Source organism: Lissotriton vulgaris, chromosome 10 (genome assembly GCF_964263255.1).
Source record: "Lissotriton vulgaris chromosome 10, aLisVul1.2, whole genome shotgun sequence".
NCBI classification, from domain to species: Eukaryota; Metazoa; Chordata; class Amphibia; order Caudata; family Salamandridae; genus Lissotriton; species Lissotriton vulgaris.
In genome coordinates this window covers 485,962,599-485,980,549 of record NC_141698.1, presented here as the reverse complement: position 1 = coordinate 485,980,549, position 17,951 = coordinate 485,962,599, and the positions used below count along the sequence as shown (strand labels likewise).

At 41.0% G+C, this 17,951-nt stretch overlaps 1 protein-coding gene across 1 annotated transcript in view; it reads right to left on the bottom strand.

Annotated features, from left to right (window-relative positions):
* Nucleotides 1–17,951, bottom strand: part of RGS11 (regulator of G protein signaling 11) — a 1,486,254-nt gene that overhangs the window by 1,113,047 nt on the left and 355,256 nt on the right. The window contains exon 6 of the mRNA XM_086939774.1: nucleotides 1,424–1,482. Coding sequence (XP_086795900.1) covers nucleotides 1,424–1,482 — 59 coding nt within the window. The remainder of the gene's footprint in view (nucleotides 1–1,423; nucleotides 1,483–17,951) is intronic.

Here is a 17,951-nt window from a genome sequence, read left to right as displayed (position 1 = left end):
TCACAAGGCAGCACACATGGAAAATGCAAAAACGAAGAGAAATATAGCATTTCTCCTCGTTTCACCAACTTGAGACCAGGTTTACCCTGGTCTTAATTTTGGCGCTGCCTCTTGTGTACACTGCTCTTGTTAGTAGGGGCAGCGTCAGAATCAATGGGTGTTGCAGTGGAGCGCCCACTGCAACACCCACTTCCAACCTCTTTCATGCTAAGCATAGCGGGAAAGGGTGATTTATTTACAAGGCAGCGTTTAGCCATGTCAAGTGGTTACACACTGCCTTGTAAAAAAAAAAGTGAAGCCCCTATCGCCACAGAAATGTCACAAAAAGTGACGTTCCCGTGGCCATAGGGGCTCGTACATATGCTCCCAATTTTGCTAATAATTAAGTAGAGGGTTTGGGTAAAAAACACATTGTATGCAAATGGAAAAGTTAAAGATATAGGTGGTACTTTATAACCAATATTTTACAAATACGAACCAATACATTATAAGAGGGAACAAATACATTAAATATCCGAAGCATGCATTTGTGCATCTACCCTCACATTATGAATTCATACCAGCATATAGTGTTTTTAATATCAATAGGTTGCACATTTCAACCAGTATGCACACACCAGTGCATCACAAGAATTAGCCAATAAAGTACATTTATCAATCTGTACATTCATTGACTGCACTAATGTAATGCTCTTGCAAAGTAGTATGATATGCATGCAAACAGTGGGCTTGGCATTCAACCAGTAAATTATGAGAGGAAACCAATATATTTTTATTTCAACCCGGTTACTCGTCTAGACCACTGTGTTATGCATAAACGACATGCATGAACAGCACAATGTTATTCAAGTGCACCAATGTATACTGAGGGCAGAGTAACAGAGTATCCCTACACACCAGTACACCGTGAGCATAAACAAATGAATTAACCAAATACAACAATGTTCTCTTGATATATGCCGGTATGTTGGGTACGTACATTTATATACTATGTTTATGAAACTCACACCTCAATCTATATGCTTTCTCATGTAAACGAATGTCCTTTATTAGTGTTCTAATACTTTAGCTTTACATTAACCAACACGTTGAGTCCTCAAAGAAATGTTACTGCATATCACCCACTATAGTGCATGAAAACACATAAAACTTATATGAACCAATGCAGTACGTACAAAGAAAATGCCAATATTTTTCATATTGAAACCATTGTAGTTACTAGGTATATCACTATACCTGATATAAACTAGGGAGTATGACATACAGGGTAAATGTATTTCGGTCTGTTTAGCATCTCAAACTCAATGATAAGTCTTGAAAAGTGCCTCGTCAATGTTCATGACTATATAAAACTGTTTGATACGGAAACCCGAACAATTGGTACATGCGCACTCTCTGTTTGCTTGGCTTGAAGTTTGCCTACCTTTTCATAATCAATCAGATCCCCTTGCTTTCGAATATTCTTCTTTGCCAGATAGATCGCTGAAAGTAAGAACAATGCCAGTGTTAACATGTGTTTAACCGTGCTAAGGTCCTTCCCATTATTGTGCTATATTTAGTAAATGTTTTGCCACAATATATTACCCACAGCGACATGCACATCTAGAAAAATGCACAGAATAATGTACCTATTTCATAAGCATTCACAGACACAATCCCTATGAAAATTGATCTCTGTCATATTTAGAGCAAGCTTTATTGCCTGGATAAGTGAAAGCACCCAGTGTTGACAGCATCCAAGAACAAGCATTTGTAATGCAGTCGGTCTCGCCTTTGGGACCTTATATGTATTTAGCTATGCAGCACATTAGTCTGGGTCCAGACACTTTTACCGTTCTTTAACACGGAGGGAAAGCAAGCACCAAACAGCGTGACACGCCAGGTACGAGAACACATGGAAAGAAATAGTGCCTTTCAGCTGGAAATGGTAAAATCCAAAGCTCTGTTTTTAATATAAAATCAGGGCCTTCGGTGGTCATGTCACTGAAAATACAAGATTTGAAAAAATTATTATTGTCTACAGGTGCTCATGGAAGACAATTTCTAGGGACTGGAATCTAAGGAATGCTAAAGTCATTCTGGTATTTTACTGACCTCTGCTGGTCGTTTTCTATCAAGAAATTTAAATAGAGGCAGTTGTCAGTAGAATAACAAAATTAATTCCCTCAGCAGAAAGCAATTCTGATATTTTACTGACCTCTACTAGTCATTTTCTGTTAAGACAGTTAATTAGAGGCAGTTGCCAGAAGAATAATACAACTAATTCCCTCAGCAGAAAGCCATTCTGATATTTTATTGACCTCTACTAGTCGTTTTCTATCAAGAAAGTTAAAAAGAGGCAGTTGAACAGAAAAAAAGTCCCTAAGCGGAAGCAGACAAGTCCTTGGGCTTATCTCCAGAGCCCAGAAAGTACATACACATATAAGTATATACTAAAGTATATACAAGAGGTAACGAATGTTCGACCTAAAAATAAAAACAATCTCACTGAAAGAGACCTTCCTAGTCAAAAACAAAACAATCAGGGCTAACCCCCACCATTTTAAAGGGAAACAGGGCTAGTGTAGAAGTGTTCTACACATGCACAGATCGTAAAACAGATTTGTTTGCAATCATATGAATGTGGTACATAGTCCCAGCATTAGTACCTGCATCTAATGAGAACATTTCTTCATCATCCCAACCAACAGCACAGCAAGCATTGAGATAACACTATTGTGTGTGTCTCACCAAGAAGCACTTAAACAGTATCAGGTGCTATAACACTACCCATTAAGAAAATAACATTTTCTGAAACCTAGTACTATTTAACACAGTATCAGATATCAACACAAGATGAGAAAATATTTTACAACACCTACCAATAAAAAAAAACTATGAGGGTACACTTAAATGATAACAATTCCTGAAAAGGTCATAATGAAAAAACACAATGTCTTAGATTGAAGTGTAGAAAAAAGGGATATTGTGAAGTGCACTTATGCTCTATTGAGTCCTTACACATTGATTCATATGTCCTGCATGTGAACAGAAAGCCACAGTCATTGGACACAGGTCCTTCTCCTCATTATCCCACCTAAGTGTTGACAGAGCAATATATAGATCAGTCTTGATCCTTCTCCAAAAGCAACAGTCCAACCTGAACTGCCAGGCCAGGTTATCCCTCAACCAGAACTCAAGCAACCGAAAACCGATTTTACCCTGATAGTGGCATATCAGTTGGGTGTGACTTGGTTCCAGTGGCACAGTGAGCACGAAGCCCTCATCTGGGCATACGATTGCCACTTAGGGCACTACATCAAATACACAAAAGGTGATGGAACGAATATTTGTAATAACCTTAATCAATAGTCACTACTGTCATCACACCCACTCAGGTGATTACGTAAGCTCCCTAATTCATGCCTTTGTATTATCACGTCAACACAACAAGTTGACCCCCCCCCCTAATGCAGAAAGATCATCACCCACGCACTCATAACCAGCAGACTGGACTACGACAACGCCCTCTACACTGGAATCAACAAGACCTTGCTACACAAGCTTCAAACCATCCAGAACACTTCAGCAAGACTCATCCTTAGAACCCCACAACACCTCCACTGGCTCCTCATCAAGAAGATAGTAACCTTCAAGCTACTCACCCAAGCCTACAAATCCCTTTACAACACCGTCCCAAATACCTCAACGGAAGAGTCCCCTTCCACGTACCCAAAAGGAACCTTTGCTCCGCTGACCTCGCCCTGGCAGAGACCCCATGCATCCGCAGAACCAAAGCAGGTGGAATAGCCTTCTTCTACGTTGCAGCAAAGACCTGGAACGAGCTCCCAGTCAACATCAGACGCTCCATAACTCTGCACACCTTCAGGAAGAGCCTCAAGACCTGGCTCTTTGACTGATCCGGAGCTGCACAACCCCCCCTCCCAGCGCCTTGAGACTCTCTCGGGTGAGAAGCATGCTTTATACACCCCTGATTGATTGATTGATTGATTGATTGATTTATTAACACAAGTAAGACACAAAACTGCCCCTACTTTCACATGCTCACACATTCGCAGAGAATCAATCAAACTGTAGGAGATGATATATTTATAACCAGGTATAACAATAGTATCCTGAGAGACTTCTAAATTTGTGATAGGTAAACTACATAAGATTAAATCAGTACCTTTCACTATCCAATGTCTTTCCTTTAGTAGTAATTGCCCTGACAAGGAACTCTGATTTTGGTAGATCCTCGAAAAGCAGAGACGTACTCATACAATTAAACTTAATGGTGTACTGTGCCAAGGGTATTGGGAATGTGTAGGACATTTGCTAGTGTGCACAGATTAACAGTTTAAAAACTGCAGGAAGCGACTCTTAAGTCTAAGTGTTTGCTCTTTTTATTCTTGATGGAATTAAACAGGCAATATTGAGGGTCAGATTCACAAAGGTAAATTCCATTTTTGAGTAAGTTTACAGTTTTGAGTAGGTTTACTACTTCTCACTATTCGTAAACTGCACTTATGTAGTAACTTACATGTGTAACTTACGCTTTTGTAGTAGGTCCAGCACTACACATGACCATCTACTGTTACTGCAACACCCTCCAATAGAAAACAATGGAGGTAGGGACATGAAAACAACCCCTTATAAAATAATGTTATATTAAATTAAAATATTTAACATAGTTAAAAATAAAATAAAATATAAATTAATTTTAAAATCAAATTAAAAAATAAAGTACATATTTATTATTTCATTATAAAGTATTTAATAAGCTATTTTTAATTTAAAACATGATGTAACTGTTGCGACGGAAAACTCCCTCACATAGTGATGGAATTGCACCCCTGCCCGGAGTGCCCGAACTGTGCTGATATCTGGCTCTCGAATGCTGTTTTTTGTTGGATAAACACGGATTCTGCGTATCAGTGAAGGTTTCAAATGTTATATCATCAATGGTGCTGCTTTTAAATAAAATCAAGTCTGAGGCAACATTATCTTTACTTTGGACCTTTCTTTGGTATATATATCAGTAATCCATAAGTCCCACCATTTTAACTTCATTAGGTATCCTCTTTATTTTAGCGGTACAAAAGGGTGTGGTGATGGATGGAGCATCCGAATCAATCAAACACTCACACCCAGTCAAAAGATCTGGGTTTAATCCATCACCGTTCTTTAGCCCACTCTGCCACCCCAGTGTGGACATGGCTATATGCAAATCAGTCTGACCCTGTGCCTCATGGGAAGAGTCCAGCCCGAACTGCCAAACCATGTCTTCCCTGGACCGGAAACAAGCTTCCAAGGACCGGTTTCTGGCATTCCAGCCGTCTTCAGCCCGGCTTGCTAGAATCCAGTGGCAAAGTAAGCAAGGGACTCACGTCTGAGCATACCCTGCCACACTTATGGCGGCCGAAAGCGGTACAAAAGGGGGTGGTGATGGACGGAGCATCCGAATCAATCGAACACTCACACCCCAGTCAAAAGATCTGGGTTTAATCCATCACCGTTCTTTAGCCCACTCTGCCACCCCAGTTCAGACATGGCTATATGCAAATCAGTCTGACCCTGTGCCTCATGGGAAGAGTCCACCCCGAACTGCCAAGCCATGTCTTCCCTGGACCGGAAACAAGCTTCCGAGGACTGGTTTCTGGCATTCCAGCCGTCTTCAGCCCGGTTTTCTAGAATGTACACATTTACGGCGGAGCTGTGAAACGGCCCGTTTCACAGCTCCACCGTAACCCACCATCCTAGGTTATCGCCTGACAGTCGTACCCGACTGCATCGCGTGCTAGAATAATCCTCTCCATACCATGGACCTACATTTATCCCTTCATAGACTCGTACCATCACCGGTCCCCGATTACGCATTGCGCCGCTTACAGCCCTGATGAGTCACAGGCATTGCCCTGTTGATGGAACACGTGTCGGCTGGCGTTTATAAAATCCGAAAAAAATAACTACATAAAGCATCATATACTGGCTTTACCATACTACCGGTGTCAATCGCGTTTGTCTCCAACTACTGTACTATCGACATTGTTAATCACACGTGTGCCCAGTACCTGTTGAATATTATGTTGAAAACTTCTTGGACCTTCGCTGCAGCATTTTCCTTCGATGCATCCATGTGTAGTCAATCAATCAATCAATAAGTGATAGTTTAAAAATAGCCCCACTGCCGATATAACATGTGGAACCTTCATAGAATGGTCCCATGTAAAATAATTGGGAACCGCTTATCAAGGAGCAACAGACCTGAGGTAACAGACTCCCAATACAGGTGATGCCTGGCTTTATTTTGTGGGCAATATTACTGAGTCCTGAAGAAAGTGGTTACATTATGGTTTCACCGCCAAAACCTGTCAACGTATAACCCTGCACTAAATCTATTTAACATCTGGATGCATCAAAATATGCTTAGATGAAGATTCAGGCATCCAGTATCAGGGGCGTAAAATATATTCAAGTATCTACTTGGCCACGGTGCTGGTTACTTCATAAAACTACTTGCCCTGTAACAAAATCTGCTTGTGCCATGTAGTGCAGTGACAAATTATGGCAGCAATCTTATAATATAAAAGCTCTGATGATAACCTCTCTGATTATGACAGATCTCATACCATAGTAGGGCTTCAATACAAGCAAATCCCTTGTTTTGCCTCTTTTCCATAGATCTACATGGTGGGACTGGAGGCATTGGTAAGCAATAGTTCCCCATGATTGCAATGCACTTTTGAGTCTGTGCAAGCCTACTAACTTGCATGTTTTATGGGCTTTTTTCAGCTTGTCTCCAATATTTTCCCATATAGAGAAATTCCCTAACCTACTTCTGTAATATCTTGTGAATTCATGAATGTTGTAAATCCGCACTACTGCAAGGACAAACACCAGGAGTGCACCCTTGTGACTGTTTTAAGAAAAAATGAGTTACTTACCTGTACACTATGGTTCCGCAGTATTGATATCCTTCATTGATTCACATGCTTGTATCTTACCTGTCGTCATGGTGGGAGTCTCACGGTAAAGGAAATAAATAGCAGTAAAAAGAAAAAAACTGCCTAGATACCATAGATAAGCATAGACTTTGATAGCCCAGTACCATCATTATGTGGACCCAATGCCAGCTAATGAGACTGCAGTCCTGAGATCACAATCCCAGGCAGAGCCGTCATACCTCTGATTTCCAGCCCATAGTGTGAGCCAAGGATGCGTCCAGAGATAAAAATGATCTACCTGAGAAACAGGGAGGCTGGAGGGCTGCATATGAATCTATGAAAGATATCAATACTGGAGAACCATAGTATACAGGTAAGTAACTTGTTTTATTCACCAGTATTGAATCTTTCAAAGATTCACATGCATGTATCAGAATAGAGAGCAGTATCCATACAAGGAAGCGTTTCCAGGATAGAACCCTTTTTTCCTAAGGCTCTGCTTCCTCATTGCGAGGCTAATATATCCTCTAGAAGATAGAAAGGATTGTGTGTCTCAGCATGTACCATATTGTAACATATTATATGAAAAAACTAAAAACACATTTGTGAGTTCTATCCAATGTAACATTTAAGAAAACATTAACAAGAAAAAACAGCATTTTATTTTTATTTTTAATTTTTAATTAGTTTATTGAGTCCGGACATCATCAAACACACAACCACGTTTGTATAAAGTATCACATTCTTAAAATAATACAGCTTTTACAGCACATGTTATACGATCATCTTCAAGGAAATAGTTATTACATCTTCTTGTAAACAAAGGGATATCTCAGTCTTATCGATCTCTGACTTGGTGCAACAATATTTTTCAGTGTTGATAAACAAACACTCTGACATTTCAAATTCCACTTTGCCCTTCTACACGTTATGCAGACATTTTTATGTTGTGCCCCCGTCTGCTTCTCATACAGCATCTGACATATTCACCATGAATGGAGCTATTCTTCTGTGTATTCTTATGTACACTCATCCGTCTGTGCATTTTGGAGATATTGTAGCAGGGGTTCCCAGTAATCCCTAGGCCTGGATGCCTGCGGTAGTTCTTCCGAGTAGATCTCTAAGGTGTACCTACAATATGTCATGTCTGTGAGCCAGTCTTTAAATCTAGGTGGACGCTTGCTGCCCCACCTAATGGCTACCCAGCGCTTAGCTAATAAAAGCGCCACAGCCAGGAATTTCCTCCTTCTTACTGGTGTTATCTTATACATACCCTGTAGGCATGCTCTTGGTGCATTAGGTATCATCTCGGACAGCATGGTGGTCAGTACCCTCATCACTTCCTCCCAATATTTGTGTAGTTATGGCGAGGCCCATGCTATAGGCAAAAAGTCTGCCCCTAAAACCTCACATCTGTAGCATGTATCGTTTGGTCGCAGTCCATATGTGTGTAATTGAGTCGGGCTATAGTAAAATTGATGTTGAAATTTAAAATGCACTATACGCAGATTACAGTTTGGCGTCATCAATTGCAGTTGCGTGCAGCTATAATCCCAGTCTTGCTCACTGATATTGTCCCCCAACATCAGTTCCCATTTACGAAGTGATTTGTCTGCTGCTCCCGTTTGCTCTGATTGTGACGTGTTGTACAATCGGGTATCCAGTTTCCTACGGCTAGGTGCAGTCAGTAGTGTTTGTAAAGCTAATAATGTGTTTGGTTCTGTCAGGTACAAATCATATAAGTCCTTCATCGCCATCTGTAAGCGCATGTGGGCAAACTGTTTCATCTATGTGTTGTGCGTACTGAGCGATGGATCCTCCCTGTTGTGTTGTGCGCGAGTCAGCGCGAGGGCATGCTTGATGCGAGGTTTCCCTCGTGTGTTCATCACATGGACTCGCGCCGACTCGTGCCTTTGTTTTTATTCAGTTTGGCCTCGAGTGATATTATGGTTCAATTGTGCATCACTCGAGACCATCTCCAGTTGGTTACTGTGTACTGCTTGCCCTAACTGTATTGTGTTCAGTTACTGGCTATCTTGTCTGTTACCGGAGCTGTATGCAGGGAGTGCTTCATTTCCAGGAATAAACCTATTTATTCAACTTCAATTTGTTGGTTTTTACTCAACAAACTTGGCGACGAGCGAGGAGCATTGAACCCGTTTCTGAAGGAAGCACTTCCTGTCCACTTTAATACTAATTTACAATTTTCTTTAATTTTCCGATTTCTGGAAAAATTTAAAAAAGCATTCAAACGCTTTCATTCATGCTTCAACTTACATGAGAAGCAGTGCACAGTCTCCTGATCAGCTGATTTCTCGAGCGACTTGAGGAACAGAATTTCCATTGGAAAAGCCGATTTTATTTCACTCGCGTGTGGAGGTGCGCTTTTCTTTTCCTTGATCGCGCTGGCTAATCCTTCCTGTACGCGCATTGGCTGTTCATTAAACGGAACTGCGCTGTGTGATTGGATAAAACGGAGCCATTTACAGCAATTTCGGTAGAAACTAAAGACGCTGCTCTCGATTGGATTACGATCTTTGAGGAAACTGACAAGGTGACTTTGTTTTCATCGCTTTATTTAAAAACGAAGAGATCTATTCAAATAACGCAGTAAAAAAAAACCTCAAGGACACGGCAACAGATGGATGATGATGAAATTTGAAGGGCAGAGAAGCTGATGGATGCTGATGTATGAACACAGGAAATTTTTTTTATTTTTCTGTTATCCTTGGTGACTGTTTTTTTTTCTCTGCAAATCTACTCTTTATTTTTAATAAGACTATTTTTTTTTGTTATTATTTTTGCCATCAGTATTCAGTGTAAAGTTTTCTGTTTATTTACTTACTTCTATTACAATGTGTGCTCAGGGATATACACTTTCACCTCCACAAAGCTATTGGTCTGCTGGTAGTTCTCCTTGTATGCCTTGGATTGAATGGAAAGCCTATTTTTTAAACTATATTGAGACATTAGATGCTAATGGCAAAATGAAAGCTCCAGAAAAAAAGGTATTTTCTTGCACAGTTTAGGACCAGAAGGATTAAAAGCCTTCAATCAACTTCCTATCTCACAAGCAAGTGGTGACATGGATGTATTTGACAAGGCAGTATATGATTTTGATAGGTACTGTTCTCCTAAAGTGTGCATAGGAATTTCGAGGTTTAAGTTTTTTCAAAGAAAGCAATTGAGTGAAGAGACTGTGGATAATTTTGTTTCATCTCTTAAAACACTAGCATTAGATTGTAAATTTGGTAACCTACAAGAAGATTTTATTAGGGACCAAGTAGTCATGCACTCTAAAAATGAAACTATACAGGAGAGACTTTGGATTAATGGTGATGAGAATTTAGACTTTGTTTTGTCTATTGTCAGAAAAGCTGAACTTTCCTGTAGAAGTGCACTGCAAGTTAAAGGGAAGGAAACTTCCATTAGTAAAAATATTGTTGCAAAAATTAACCAAAAGTATGACAGTAATAATAGGGATGCTTTCAAAAAGAAGCAAACATTCCCTTCCAAACCTAATGCTGAAATTTCAAGAAGTAATCTGAAGTGTTTTAGATGTAACAGCAAATCACATTTAGCAAATGATAAAACTTGCCCTGGCTTGAGGCAAAAATGTGCCAAGTGTGGGTTAAAAGGACATTTCACTTCTGCTTGCAGAAGAGGTAATGTAAACCAAAAAGCCAAGTGTATTGAGTTGAATGAGAATAGTGATGAGGATGATTTCACAGATGAGCCCAACGACTGTTTGTTTGTTTTGAACATAAAAGATACCGCTGTTCTGAATGTAAATGATCATTCCATAAAGAAAAAACCATTGTGCGACATGGTTATTGGAGGTGTAAAGATTAACATGTATGCAGATTCTGGGTCACCCTATTCCATAGTGTGTGAATCTGTCTGGAAAAAATTATTTGTACCCAGGCTTAGTAGTCATTTGGAAGAGAGTGATATCAATCCTGAAGGATATTCTGGGGGAAGGATTGATATCTTAGGATTCAGAACCTTAGTTTTCAGATTTAAGAACAGAAAATGCATTGCAAAATTATATGTTTCAAAGAAGGGTCCCTCAGTTCTCAGCTGGTTTGATTTTGGAAAACTTGACATTGTTTTGGATCCAAATAGTCCTACTCCAGTGATGTTGATTGATGAACAAAATGGTATTTCTTCTTTGATGTTAAGTAAATTTCCAAATGTTTTTTCAAAAGACATTGGAAGATTAACCAGCTTTAAACATGAAATCCGTTTAAGGGACAATGCTTGTCCTAAAATACATAAGGCTCGTAATATTCCCTTTGCTGTCAGAGAGGAGGTTAAGAATGAATTGAATGCTCTAGTAGAAGGAGGAATAATAGAGAGAATAGAGTCCTCTGAGTGGGTTTCGCCCATAGTGGTTGCCAGGCGAGCCAATGGCAAGGTGAGATTATGCATTGACCTTCGCCATCTTAATAATAATATTCTTGTGGACCAATTTCCCCTTCCTCGCATTTCCGAAATGTTATCTGTAGTTGGGGGGTCTAATATTTTTTCAACAATTGACCTATCTGCTGCATATCACCAGATTGAGTTAAGTGAAAAGAGTAAGGACTTGACGGCATTCATTACACCATTTGGGTGCTTCAGATTCAATAGGATGCCTTTTGGATTAGCATCCGCTGCAGCAATTTTCCAGAGGGTCATGCAAGATATTTTGAAAGATTGTAAAAATGCCATCTGCTTTCAAGACGACATTTTGGTGTTCAATGATGATAAAGATAAACATATTATAGCTTTAGAGGAAGTTTTGAATGCACTTAATGTACATGGTCTTACCATTAAGCATGAGAAATGCAAGTTTGGTGTTCATTCTGTAAATTACCTAGGCCATGAATTGTGTGCAGAGGGCATCAAACCTAAACCCTCACTTTTAGAAGCGATCAAATCGGCTCCTCATCCGTTATCTAAAGATGACGTGAGATCCTTTTTAGGGTTAGTTGAGTTCTACGCTAGGTATGTACCTGACTTCTCGTGCAGAACATATAATATCAGGCAGTTAATTAAAAATAGGGTTGCTTTCGAATGGACAAGTGATTGTGAGAAAGAGTTCAGTGATGTGAAGAATGCAATCTGTTCTGCAAGTGCGTTATCTTGTTTTGATCCTTCTCTGGATAACATTATTACTACTGATGCTAGCGCGAAGGGACTAGGAGCTGTGTTTTCACAAAAGAATAAAGAGGGAAAGGAAGTTATCATTGCGCATGCTTCAAGGGCACTTACTCCTGCTGAGGAAAAGTATTCCACAATAGAGAGAGAGACTTTAGCGTGCATCTGGGCGTTGGAACATTTCAGAGTGTTTGTCTGGGGTAAGGAATGCACTCTTAGGAGTGATCACAAACCGTTAGTACGGCTACTTACTACAGAAGGTATGTTAAGAGCTTCAGCACGAATTGCACGCATGTCCATGCGTTTGCAGGATTTTATTTATAACATACAATACTTACCAAGTAGAGAGAATGTTTCTGCGGACTTCTTGTCCAGAATGCCTTTACCTATTCAAGAGGATTTGCATAATGAATGGGACAATTTTCAGATTGCCATGATACATGATGAGGGTCCTATTTCAATTGACCAGACTTTGTGGAAAGAGAAATTTGAGAGTGATGATATCCTGAAAAATGTTGCCAGATATATAGTTAGTACGTGGCCTGAAAAGAAGTGTTTGAGTCCAGAGTTGAGAAGCTTCTGGGAAGTAAGGTCTGAACTTTCATGTTGTGGGGACATCATTAAAAGAGGTGAGCGCATCGTACCGCCAGTGGGTGTAAGGAAAATCATAGTGTTACAGGGTCATGAGGGTCATAGTGGCATGGTTAGAACCAAGCAACAAGTTAAACATTTATTTTGGTGGCCAGGGATGGACATGTTTATTGAAAGATTGGTCAGAAATTGTGTGATATGTGCCAATTCTGATAAGTCTTTAGTTACTTTGAAACCCAATATGGGTACACATAGTATTCCTAATAATCCCTGGGAAACCATTGCCATAGACATTATGGGTCCCATTGGCTGTGAATCCAAGTATGTCATAGCAGCTATTGACATTTTTTCCAAATGGCCTATTATCAAAATCGTCCAGAAGATAGATACGGATTCAGTCCTGTGTTTCCTAGATAAAGTTTTTATCGAAGAAGGGCTACCGGTAAAGATAATATCGGACAATGGTGTACAATTTATCTCCAAGAAAGCTAATGACTATTTTTCAAGACTTGGCATTGTTCACTCTACTACTTCCTTATATAATCCCAGTGGGAATGGGGTTATAGAGAGATTTAACAGGGTTCTGAAAGGGGCCATACAGATTACTAGTAATGATGACAAAACATGGGAAGTAGAGATTTTTAGGAAGGTGTGGATGTACAGAACCACCACAAACTCAATGACTGGGTATTCTCCTTTTGAGATCATGAGAGGAAGAGTTCCTAGAACAAAGGTAAACCCCTCGTGGTTGGTGAAGTCCACTCCTTCCAATGTGGATTTGGGTATAGTCAAGGAAAACCTCATTCGCACCCATTGTTCAAACAAAATATATTTTGATGAGAAATGCGGGTCAAAAAAAGATCCCAAGATAGAAGTGGGCATGATGGTAAAGGTCAAGAAACCATGGAAGGTTAAGAAAGGTGAAAGTTCATTTATGGGCCCTTTTGAAGTTTCAGAAGTTTTGAAAAACTCTGTAAGATTATCCAATAATAAGGTTTGGAATCTGAGCAGAATTGCTGTCCTCAAGGCCGACAAGGATGTCTACCATAAGGAGGTTATTTCTGAACATCCTGATTTCTCTTTTTTAGATGAAGATTCTTGTACTGCAGACGTTTCACCTTGTTGTTCTAATAGCAGTCTTACCAACCAGGATACTGCTCCTAATGTACCTGCCTGTTCAGATATGAGTGTCACCAACCAGGATGTTACTGTTCAGGATAATGTTTCTTTACCTAAAAGAGTCACTAGGCAACCGAAGTGGTTGTCTGACTTTGTTGCTTTCATTACTAGAAAAATGTAATTCACTGTGTTTTTTTTTTTTTTTTTTTCTCTTTAAGGGGGGAAGGTGTGTTGTGTTGTGCGCGAGTCAGCGCGAGGGCATGCTTGATGCGAGGTTTCCCTCGTGTGTTCATCACATGGACTCGCGCCGACTCGTGCCTTTGTTTTTATTCAGTTTGGCCTCGAGTGATATTATGGTTCAATTGTGCATCACTCGAGACCATCTCCAGTTGGTTACTGTGTACTGCTTGCCCTAACTGTATTGTGTTCAGTTACTGGCTATCTTGTCTGTTACCGGAGCTGTATGCAGGGAGTGCTTCATTTCCAGGAATAAACCTATTTATTCAACTTCAATTTGTTGGTATTTACTCAACACTCCCTCCGTATGAAACTACAGTGTGGGAACACATAGTGATCAAGTTCATCTCAGTAAGGAGCTGTAGCATCCTCTTTTCCTGCGTAACCGATAATTTCGGATGGTGCGCGAGTGGGAGTGCCGGAGCATAGACAGGGGACTTCTCAGCTCGCCTCCCTAGCATATACCAGGCTCTCGAGGTGCAGCGCACTGTTTGTATTTTGTCATGTGAGTGAATGCCACAGGGTCCGAGATATAAGCTGTCAATGGTGCCTGAAACACGCCTATAATATGCATGTTGTGCCTGCGCACAATAATAGTATAGTTGTAAATCTGGTGCCCCAAAGCCCCCTTTGTGGTACCGTTTGATCAATATGTCCCAGCGTATCCTGGCTTGCTTCCCCGCCCATGTGAGTTTCTGCATGGCTTTCCTCAATTTTGTGAACAACGCTTGTGTCAACCAAATAGGGATATTACTAAATAAATATAAAAATGTTGGCAACACAAAAATCTTTTGCAAAGCCATGCAACGAGAGGCGCATCCATATCCACTTGTCGATCTGTTCTTCCAGCTTGGACAGTGCTCTGCCATAATTTTCCCTCCCCACCAGATCCGGATCTCTTTGCACCCATATGCACAGATATTTTACTGGGTCTGTGTGCCACGTCAGGGGATAGTCCAAATTTGGTTGTGTTGTAACCAGTGTGAGCGGTATGACAATGACTTATCCCAATTAATTCGTAGGCCAGAAAAATGTTCAAATCGGATATACACCCTAATTAACACATTTAAGTGCTTGTCTGGGTGTCGAGTGAATAGTACCATATCGTCGGCATAAAGAAAAAATGCCGAGTGGGCGGAGGTGGAATTGTAGTGCTGCCTCAGAGTGCAACTGTTTAATCTTGCATGCCAGTGGTTCTACTATCAGAGTAAACAGGATAGGGGAGATAGGGCATCCCTGTCTTGTTCCAGGACTTATTCTAATAGCGTCCGACGTGTGCCCATTTATTCTAACCCTGGCGCTGGGATCTGTGTATAATATCTCTATCCATTTCAGAAACTGTACAGGGTAGCCCATCCTCCATAACACTGTATGCATATACACCCATTTGACGGAGTCAAAGGCTTTCGCCGCATCCAATAATACCGCCGCTGCTGGTATGTCAGAATCTTAATGATAATAGAGTGCAAATGTGGTACAAATCCCGCCTGATCTGGCAGCACTAGTGTCTCCTGCAGGAGCTGAATTCGAGTTGAGAGTATCTTGGCTACAATTTTAGCATCACTATTTATTAACGGTTTAGGAAGTGCTAACAGTAGGGCCCCCCTCAAGGAAGCTGGCAATTTGTCATATGCTTCTTCAAACATTTCTGCCAGATGTGGTATGAATAGCTCGCTCTATGCTTTATGGAATTCACCAGGTAGCCCATCCAGGCCTGGTGCTTTGTTGTTTGGGAGGGAGTTTATTGCATCCACTATTTCATCTTTTGTAATGTTGTGCCTGAAAAATTTGCGATGAGTGTCCGACAGCCATGCTATAGCTATATCCTGCATATATTGATCAGTTTCTTGCGCGCCAGCAGTAATTTTGATTCCATAAAGGTGGCTAAAGTATGTTTTAAAGCATTCCAAAATAGACGGAGTGCCATAATGTGTGTGATCCACGGTCTCGTTATGTATGATTGTGTGGGTGCCGGTTTTATTTTGCTCGAAAGGGCACCTCCTGGCCTGCTTCCCTCCCCGTACCTACGCGCTACATATCTGCGTGATTTGCATTTTACTTCATCTGCTGCATAACGTTGATAATCATCCATTTTTTCCCTTATCTGTTTCAGCAGTGCCGGGTGCTGAGTTTGTGTATGTTCCTCCTCTAGGTGTGCAATGTCTCTCTCATATTAAGTTGCTGTTGAATATCCTTTAGTATACCAGCATGAATATGAGATGTTATTTCGCATGCCATTACTTCGCATGCTATTACTACGCGGTTATTGCTCAGCAATAAACGTTACTACGCAGGTTTTTACTACGCATACCATTACTTTGAAAGTGTTAATGTATGCTAAGTAAAAACTTGCCTAGTAATAAAAATGGTATGTGGAATAACATGTCATATTTTTTTTTTAAAGTCTAAAACATAACACTATAGAAAATACACTACCCTACACATCTAAAACACTAAAACACTAGACTACCCTACACTACACTACTGAAACACCACTACACTACCATAAACCCTAAATCACTACCGGCTACACTAACATACACATCCCCCTACTCTGCCCCCTACATTCATTCACTACCCATCACAACCCGACACTACACTATCCACTAATCCAGTAAACTACACTAATACTATTACACTACCCTAAACCCTAAAACACTACCCCCAGCACAACCCTGCCCTTACCCCCAGTCCTGTCCCTACCACCAAACACTACCTTGCACAACATCCCAACACTACACCCTAAACCCTACACTAACCCCACAATACTACCCTAAACCCCCCACTAACCCCACAACACTACACTAAACCCTAAAACAGTACCCCAGCACGACCCTGCCCCTACCCCAACCCCAGTCCTGTCCCTACTCCCAAACATTACCTTTCACGACCCCTGCACTACACCACGCTGCACAACCCCCAACACTACCCTAAACCCTAAAACAATACCCTACACTACACTAACCCTACAACACTACCCTAAACCCGAAAACACTAGCCCCAGCACGACCCTTCCCCTACCCACAGTCCTGTCCCTACCTTGCACGACATACCGACATTACCCTAAACCATAAAAAATCTACCCTACACTAAGCCCACAACACTGCTCTAAACCCTAACCTTAAACTACCTAAACACTACCCTCTACACTACCCTACACCCACATACACTATCCTACACTACACTAACCCCACAACACTACCCTAAACCCTAACCTTACACTACCTAAACACTACCCGCTACACTACCCTATACCCAAATACACTACCCAACACTACACTAACGCCACAACACTACCCTAAACCCTAACCTTACATGACCCTACACAGCCCCACTTACCTCTTTCCACGTGTGGTTTCAATCATATCCCCCTTCCTGCTTCCTTCGGCTTCCTACGTCATCAGCAGCAGAAGCAGACCCTGGGAGCAAATGGCCACCGCAACGACCTCCAAAAGCAGCGCCCACCCCTTACGCATGCGTTGTTAGGATGCATGCGATTTAACAGCTTGCGTACTAAAGGTGACGTGTTGTTACATCGCACGCGTACTAACGCTTGCGTAGTAACGGTATGCAAAGAAATGTCCCGCACAAAAGGATGTTTCCCTACCAGCATGCTTACCAATGCAACACCCTCTTATTGTAATTTTTAACGCTTCCCATAGCGAACCTGCACTGTCTACTGTGTTAAAATCAAAATAGCCCGTTATTGCTTGGCATAATTCACTGTGAAACACTGGATCTAACAAGGTGTCTCCCCGCAGCTTCCATGTAAATTGTCTGGGTACATATGTAGCACAAGTGTGAGACAGATAGGGGAGTGATCAGACAGTGTTTTAGGTAGATGTTGAATCTCCTTGGTCCACATACATGCATCTTGAGTGATAAGCCAGTAATCTATTCTGGACCAAGTGTTATGTGTCGTGGATGTGCAGGTGC